At 37.9% G+C, this 7,867-nt stretch overlaps 1 protein-coding gene across 4 annotated transcripts; it reads left to right on the top strand.

Annotated features, from left to right (window-relative positions):
- Positions 1-613: 613 nt before the first annotated feature.
- On the top strand, positions 614-5,236 carry LOC145737429 (adenylate kinase isoenzyme 1-like). Of its 4 annotated transcripts, none has more exons than XM_081992110.1 (5): positions 614-827; positions 1,545-1,682; positions 4,404-4,648; positions 4,720-4,846; positions 5,041-5,236. In XM_081992110.1, the coding sequence occupies exons 1-5, from the start codon at positions 810-812 to the stop codon at positions 5,125-5,127; spliced, it is 615 nt and encodes a 204-aa protein (XP_081848236.1). In that variant the 5' UTR covers positions 614-809; the 3' UTR covers positions 5,128-5,236. The 4 variants fall into 4 exon arrangements, with proteins under 4 accessions (XP_081848236.1, XP_081848233.1, XP_081848234.1 ...); XM_081992107.1 differs by lacking the exon at positions 614-827 and adding an exon at positions 857-1,002; XM_081992108.1 differs by lacking the exon at positions 614-827 and adding an exon at positions 1,037-1,193.
- The last annotated feature ends 2,631 nt before the right edge of the window (positions 5,237-7,867 follow it).

Raw genomic sequence — 7,867 nt, 5'->3', positions numbered from 1 at the left:
GACTCTAAATTACTCCCTTATTTGACAAGTTACGTCAAAATGTCATGGAAAACAAAAGATAGAGCAGATTTCAAGCTTTCTAAAAATATCCCCACATGAGTTGATTGATAACACCGTTTGGCCGCTAGAGGGCGTTAAAGTTCCTTCACCATAAAAATCACATATTTTTTGACACACGTTGCTTTGACTCTAAATTACTCCCTTATTTGACAAGTTACGTCAAAATGTCATAGAAAACAAAAGATAGAGCAGACTTCAAGCTTTCCAAAAGTGTCCCCCCATGAATTTATTGATCACACCGTTTGGCCGCTAGAAGGCGTTAAAGTTCCTTCACCATAAAATCACCAATTTTTTGACACACGATGTTTTGAGCCTAAATTACTCCCTTATTTGACAAGTTACGTCAAAATCTCATAGAAAACAAAAGATAGAGCAGACTTCAAGCTTTCCAAAAGTGTCCCCCCATGAATTGATTGACCACACCGTTTGGCCGCTAGAGGGCGTCAAATTTCCTTCACCATAAAAATCACATATTTTTTGACACACGTTGCTTTGTCCCTAAATTACTCCCCTATTTGACAAGTTACGTCAAAATGTCATAGAACACAAAAGATGGAGCAGATTTCAGGCATTACGTGGCGTTTTTTCTAACGTCCAATCGATCCAAAGCAAAGAAAGTGGGGAGAGAGGGAGCGGATAATAATCATACAAAATTGTCTCTAAATATCGATCGGAGCAGGGCTGAAGTTGGACAGAGTTTAGTCGAAACTGGGTCGCCCTACCGTTCGCAGGAGCGAATTTTTGAGGTTATGGCAGTCGAAAATGGGGTACGTTTTTGCATAAAATCTGACGTCACACAAACGCGAACATGTTCCTGTGTAAACGACTATTTTTAGTCGTTTGTTCGCGTTTTTCGATCAGTTTGCGAAATGATCGCTCACTTTGATGAGTGTTACACTCGAATTTATTATTTACGTTTTACTGATTTTTGCGCAAATTATGGTAAGCGGCAAACATATTTTTCAATTTGACCAGAAAATTTACAAGTAAACTGTTGGCAACACTGTTGGTAGTTTTTGATTGGTGGTTTGTTTTTGCACCAATCACTGCTGTCAGCTGTCACTTTTAACTGTCAAATTGAGTGTACACTAAAGTTCAAAACAGTGATGAATGAATGCAAGTGCAAATCAAAGGTAATTTTGTATTATTTATCAACTAAAATACAGAGTGTTTCAGCACCCGTTCAAACAAAATGTAAAAAATTTTTGAGCCACTCTGTAAGTCCAATCGGTGACGACACATTTTTGAGGTTACGTAACATTAAATTTTTATTAAAATATCTCTCAGTTAACCTTGAATTTACCGCAAAAATTAAACTTGGCTCGATCTAATATTTCGTTAATGGTCGTCCCAAAGTTATTTTAATAGCAACTTTTGTGCTAGTGATCCACTGTTTCTGAATCTGAAATGGTAAGTGTGCGTAAAGTGCATTTTACCGCATTATCCGTGTGTTTTTCCCCATTCTAATCGGTCAATTTGTATAGGCCCCACTGCCCGACATTAATGTGCCCATCATTTGGATTTTGGGCGGGCCCGGATCTGGTAAAGGCACCCAATGCGATCGCATCGTTGCCAAATATGGATTCACCCATTTGTCCTCCGGGGATCTACTCAGAAACGAAGTGAGTATAGTACAGTTTGTCCACGGTAAGATTGCAGTGACGTCACGTTCAGATTGAAGTTTGAGTTATACAAATTTTGACGTTTCTGAAAAAAACTAAAAATTTGGCTTATTTCGTCTAAATAAAGGTTCTTAAGCATAAATATGCCCTTTGCTGTGCATGAGAACCCTTCTGGAGCAGAATAAAAAAAGTGTTGCTTCAAGGAAAGTTGTAGAGAATTTCACTCTCTACAAAATTGTTTCTAAGCAATTTTGCCCTAAAAAATGATTTAAGGGAGTTACAAGCCAAAAAGTGTCTTCCAAGCACTCGAGTGCTTCAGAACTCCAAAGAGTGGCTTTCAAAAGAGCGCAGCTCCGTTATTTGACTAGTTACAGCAAAAGTGTGTAGAAGGAAAGTTGTAGAGAATTTCACGCTCTACAAGATTGCTTCTAAGCAATTTTGCCCTAAAAAATGTTTAAAAGGAGTTACAGACCAAAAACTTCACTTTACTAAAACGCCATACATTACAGACTGAGAAGCTTCTAGAATAGTCTGGCAACTGATTTTTTTTAAATTTCCTTGTTAATTCAGGTGATTTCAGCGTGGAATTTGACACTTTTCCGGGAAAACCACTAGTAAACTAGACTGATTTACTGTTTAAGGGATTAACCGTGAAAATACCGCTCTGCCAGAATTGACCGCGTTTACACCGTTCGAAGTGTCTGAAACTGACGTAAACCCAGTCAGTCAAGTGTAAAAAAGTATTCTAAACATTTTTGGTATCTTGCAAAATTTCCCTAACTCTAATCGTTTCCGAGATATTCCAGATTTTCGACTTTTATTTTCGAAAATTTACAAAAAAATTTCAAAATTCTGTATTTCGGTTATTTTTGAAGTTTCAACGTCCGTAAAAAACACAAAATGTTCCACTTGAGCTGCTCTTTCACCTTCCTTGAATTACAACACGATTAAATATATACAAAGTGTCCAAAAAAAAACACAAATTTGAAAATACCGCTCTGCCAGAATTGACCGCGTTTACACCGTTCGAAGTGTCTGAAACTGACGTAAACCCAATCAGTCAAGTGTAAGAAGGCATTCTAAACATTTTTGGTATCTTGCAAAATTTCCTTAACTCTAATAGTTTCCGAGATATTCCAGATTTTCGACTTTTATTTTTGAAAATTTAGTAAAAACTTTCAAAATTCTGTATTTCGGTTATTTTTGGGTTTTCAACAAACATTAAAAACTCAAAATAATTGTTTTGAACTGCTCTTTATTTTTTGTCTCTCGCAAAATTTCCGTAACTCTAACCGTTTCCGAGATATTCGAAAAAAGAAACAAAATAACATTTGTTGCACCCTAAAAGAACGTCCAGTTGCACTACAACACTATAATAAGTTCAAAAAGTGCTTTTTTGCTCTGGTTGCACCACAACAGCACTAAAGACTGTTAAAAACAGTGTTTTGGACACAAAAAACGTTGGTTGCACCACAAAAGTAGGAACTTCCCTATTGCATGTTGAATAAAAATTCATAATTTAAATATTAAAACTAATTAATTAAATCTTTTATCGTAAGTAGCTACAGGTCTGTACTATTTGTAAAAAAAAAATCATTCTAATCGGCTGAAGGACAGGGCCGGAATTACCAAAAATGTCACTTGATGACTTAACTAAGTTTAAAAGAGCGTAGCTCCGTTATTTGAGGAGTTACAGCAAAAGTCAATATAAGAAGAGTTGTAGGGAATTTTATGCTCTACAAGATTTATTTCAAGTAATTTTGCTCTAAAGGGCCGTTTAAAGGAGCTACAGACCAAAAACTGTCTGCAAAGCACTCAAGCGCTTCAATAACTCCAAAGTGTCGCTTCAAAAGAGCGCAGCTCCGTTATTTGACTAGTTACCGCAAAAGTGTGTAGAAGGAAAGTTGTAGGGAATTTCACGCTTTACAAGATTGATTCCAAGCAATTTTGCCCTAAAAAATTTTTAAAAGGAGTTACAGACCAAAAACCCACTTCACTTCACTAAAAAACCATAAATTACAGATTTAGAAGCTTCTAGAATAGTCTAACACCTTCTGTCTTTGTTGCAACTGATTTTCTTTAAATTTCCTTGTTAATTCAGGTGTTTTCAGTGTGGAATTTGACACTTTTCCGGGAAAACCATTAGTAAACTAGACTGATTTACTGTTTAAGAGATTAACCGTTCAGTACTCCGCACGACCCTTTTTTGAAACTGTCATATTTCCCTTTCTACAGCTCGGATTTAAATGAAATTTTTAGGGTAAATAGCTTCCAGCCTTTTTCGAAAGTTTCCTTAAGATACATAATGAAGAAGGGGAAGTTGTGGACCAAAATGTGACTGAACTACGTTGCATGGGTTTGTGTAGGTTTAGCCGGGTTATTTAAAGAGTTACAGCAAAAGTATGTAGAAGGAAAGTTGTAGAGAATTTCACGCTCTACAAGATTGTTTCTAAGCAATTTTGCCCTAAAAAATTATTTAAGGGAGTTACAAGCCAAAAAGTGTCTTCCAAGCACTCGAGTGTTTCGGAACTCCAAAGTGTCGCTTCAAAAGAGCGCAGCTCCGTTATTTGACTAGTTACCGCAAAAGTGTGTAGAAGGAAAGTTGTAGAGAATTTCACGCTCTACAAATTTGATTCCAAGCAATTTTTTCCTAAAAAATGTTTAAAAGAAGTTACAAGCAAAAAACCTCTCTTAGCTCATTGTAAACTAAAAGACTTTCAGGTAAAAAGTGGTTCGCCAAGAGGTCAAGAATTGACCGCCATCATGGAAAGGGGGGAGTTGGTACCTCTCGAGGTGGTTTTGGACCTACTGCGGGAGGCCATTTTAAGCGCCCTCCCCACCACCAAAGGCTACTTGATCGACGGGTACCCACGGGAAAGGGAGCAGGGCGTTTTGTTCGAGAAAACCATCGCCCCCGTCGATTTGGTCGTTTTCTATGACGCGTCCGAGAGCACGCTGGTGGACAGGTTGGTCACGTGACATCAACTGTCAACTGTCATTTACACGTCACTCTGTCAAAATTGACTGTCGTTTCCAGGTTGTTGGGCAGGGCGAAAACGTCAGGTCGCGCAGACGACAACGAGGATACCATCAAGAAACGTTTGACTACGTTTAACACCTTCAATGATCAGGTGGTTCAACAATACACCGACAAGCTAAAGAAGGTAAAATTGCGTTTACACCGTTAAGTTTAAAAAAAAAAAATAATAATTTAAAAAATTAATTAATTAAATTTTTTTTTTCATTTTTTAATTTTTTTATAATTTTAATTTTTTTTTTAATTTGTTTTAATTTTTTAATTTTTTTATTTCTTATTTTTAAATTAATTATTTTTTTTAACTAATTCGGAAATTTCCAGATTAATGCCGAACGATCAACGGAGGAAATTTCTGAGGAAACTTCAAAGTATATTGACGAACTTTTAAGCAAATTTCCCAGGAAATGAGAAAACGCGCAGGAAAATTAGCAATACAACGTACAATAAGTAATTTATTTGTAATACAGGGTGTCCCTGAAAGGTCTTTACAACGTCAAAATAAAGCGATTTAGCCATGTTTGCCTTAATTCAAAAGTTGATAATTACAGAGCTACTTGGAACGACAAAAACGCCATAACTCACATTCTAAACTTCTGATTGAAGTGATTTTTGCGTCAGAGGGTAGTTTAGACTGTACTCATTATACAGTAAAAAAATCAGCTTGGTCAGACTTCATGCAGGGCCGTAGCAGCCCAAAAAACCCGAGAAATAGCAAAAACGTGAAATGTATTGTCCTCGAACGGCAAAAACGCCATAAGTCACATTCTAAACGTCTGATTGAAGAGATTTTTGCGTCAGAGGGTAGCTTAGACTGTACTCATTATACAGTAAAAAAAATCAGCTTGGTCAGACTTCATGCAGGGCCGTAGCAGCCCAAGAAACCCGAGAAAACAGCAAAAACGGGAAATTTATTGTCCTCAAACGGCAAACACGCCACAACTCACATTCTAAACGTCCGATTAAAGTGATTTTTGCGTCAGAGGGTAGTTTAGACTGTACTCATTTTACGGTAAAAAAAATCACCACCATCAGACTTAATCCAGGGGCGTAGCAGCCTAAGAAACCCGAGAAAACAACAAAAACGTGAAATTTATTGTCCTCGAACGGCAAAAACGCCATAACTCACATTCTAAACGTACGATTGAAGTGATTCTTGCACGAGATGGTAGCTTAGACTGTACTCATTATACAGTAAAAAAAATCAGCTTGGTCAGACTTCATACAGGGGCGTAGAGCCCTAGAAACCCGAGAACTAGCAAAAACGTGAAATTTATTGTCATGGAACGGCAAACACGCCATAACTCACATTCTAAACGTCCGATTGAAGTGATTTTTGCGTCAGAGGGTAGCTTAGACTGTACTCATTTTACAGTAAAAAAAATCACCACCATCAGACTTAATCCAGGGGCGTAGCAGCCCAAGAAACCCGAGAAAACAGCAAAAACGTGAAATTTATTGTCTTGGAACGGCAAAAACGCCATAACTCACATTCTAAACGTCCGATTGAAGTGATTTTTGCGTCAGAGGGTAGCTTAGACTGTACTCATTTTACAGTAAAAAAAATCAGCTTGGTCAGACTTCATACAGGGGCGTAGAGCCCTAGAAACCCGAGAACTAGCAAAAACGTGAAATTTATTGTCCTCGAACGGCAAACACGCCATAACTCACATTCTAAACGTCCGATTGAAGTGATTTTTGCACGAGATGGTAGCTTAGACTGTACTCATTATACAGAAAAAAAAATCAGCTTGGTCAGACTTCATACAGGGGCGTAGCAGCCCTAGAAACCCGAGAACTAGCAAAAACGTGAAATTTATTGTCATGGAACGGCAAACACGCCATAACTCACATTCTAAACGTCCGATTGAAGTGATTTTTGCGTCAGAGGGTAGCTTAGACTGTACTCATTTTACAGTAAAAAAAATCACCACCATCAGACTTAATCCAGGGGCGTAGCAGCCCAAGAAACCCGAGAAAACAGCAAAAACGTGAAATTTATTGTCTTGGAACGGCAAAAACGCCATAACTCACATTCTAAACGTCCGATTGAAGTGATTTTTGCGTCAGAGGGTAGCTTAGACTGTACTCATTTTACAGTAAAAAAAATCACCACCATCAGACTTAATCCAGGGGCGTAGCAGCCCAAGAAACCCGAGAAAACAGCAAAAACGTGAAATTTATTGTCTTGGAACGGCAAAAACGCCATAACTCACATTCTAAACGTCCGATTGAAGTGATTTTTGCGTTAGAGGGTAGCTTAGACTGTACTCATTATACAGTAAAAAAATCCGCTTGGTCAGACTTCATGCAGGGGCGTAGCAGCCCTAGAAACCCGAGAACTAGCAAAAACGTGAAATTTATTGTCCTCGAATGACAAAAACGCCATAACTCACATTCTAAACTTCTGATTGAAGTGATTTTTGCACGAGATGGTAGCTTAGACTGTACTCATTATACAATAAAAAAATCACCACAATCAGACTTAATCCAGGGGCGTAGCAGCCCAAGAAACCCGAGAAAACAGCAAAAATGTGAAATTTATTGTCCTCGAACGGCAAAAACGCCATAACTCACATTCTAAACGTCCGATTAAAGTGATTTTTTCGTCAGAGGGTAGTTTAGACTGTACTGATTTTACAGTAAAAAAAATCACCACCATCAGACTTAATCCAGGGGCGTAGCAGCCCAAGAAACCCGAGAAAACAGCAAAAACGTGAAATTTATTGTCTTGGAACGGCAAAAACGCCATAACTCACATTCTAAACGTCCGATTGAAGTGATTTTTGCGTTAGAGGGTAGCTTAGACTGTACTCATTATACAGTAAAAAAATCCGCTTGGTCAGACTTCATGCAGGGGCGTAGCAGCCCTAGAAACCCGAGAACTAGCAAAAACGTGAAATTTATTGTCCTCGAATGACAAAAACGCCATAACTCACATTCTAAACTTCTGATTGAAGTAATTTTTGCACGAGATGGTAGCTTAGACTGTACTCATTATACAATAAAAAAATCACCACAATCAGACTTAATCCAGGGGCGTAGCAGCCCAAGAAACCCGAGAAAACAGCAAAAACGTGAAATTTGTCTTGGAACGGCAAAAACGCCATAACTCACATTCTAAACGTCAGATTGAAGTGATTTTTGCGTC

This window comes from Ips typographus, linkage group LG14 (assembly GCF_016097725.1).
Source record: "Ips typographus isolate SLU linkage group LG14, UJ_Ityp_2.0, whole genome shotgun sequence".
Lineage (NCBI taxonomy): Eukaryota > Metazoa > Arthropoda > Insecta > Coleoptera > Curculionidae > Ips > Ips typographus.
Note: the sequence above shows the minus strand (reverse complement) of the source record. Positions and strands in the feature narration are given on the sequence as shown.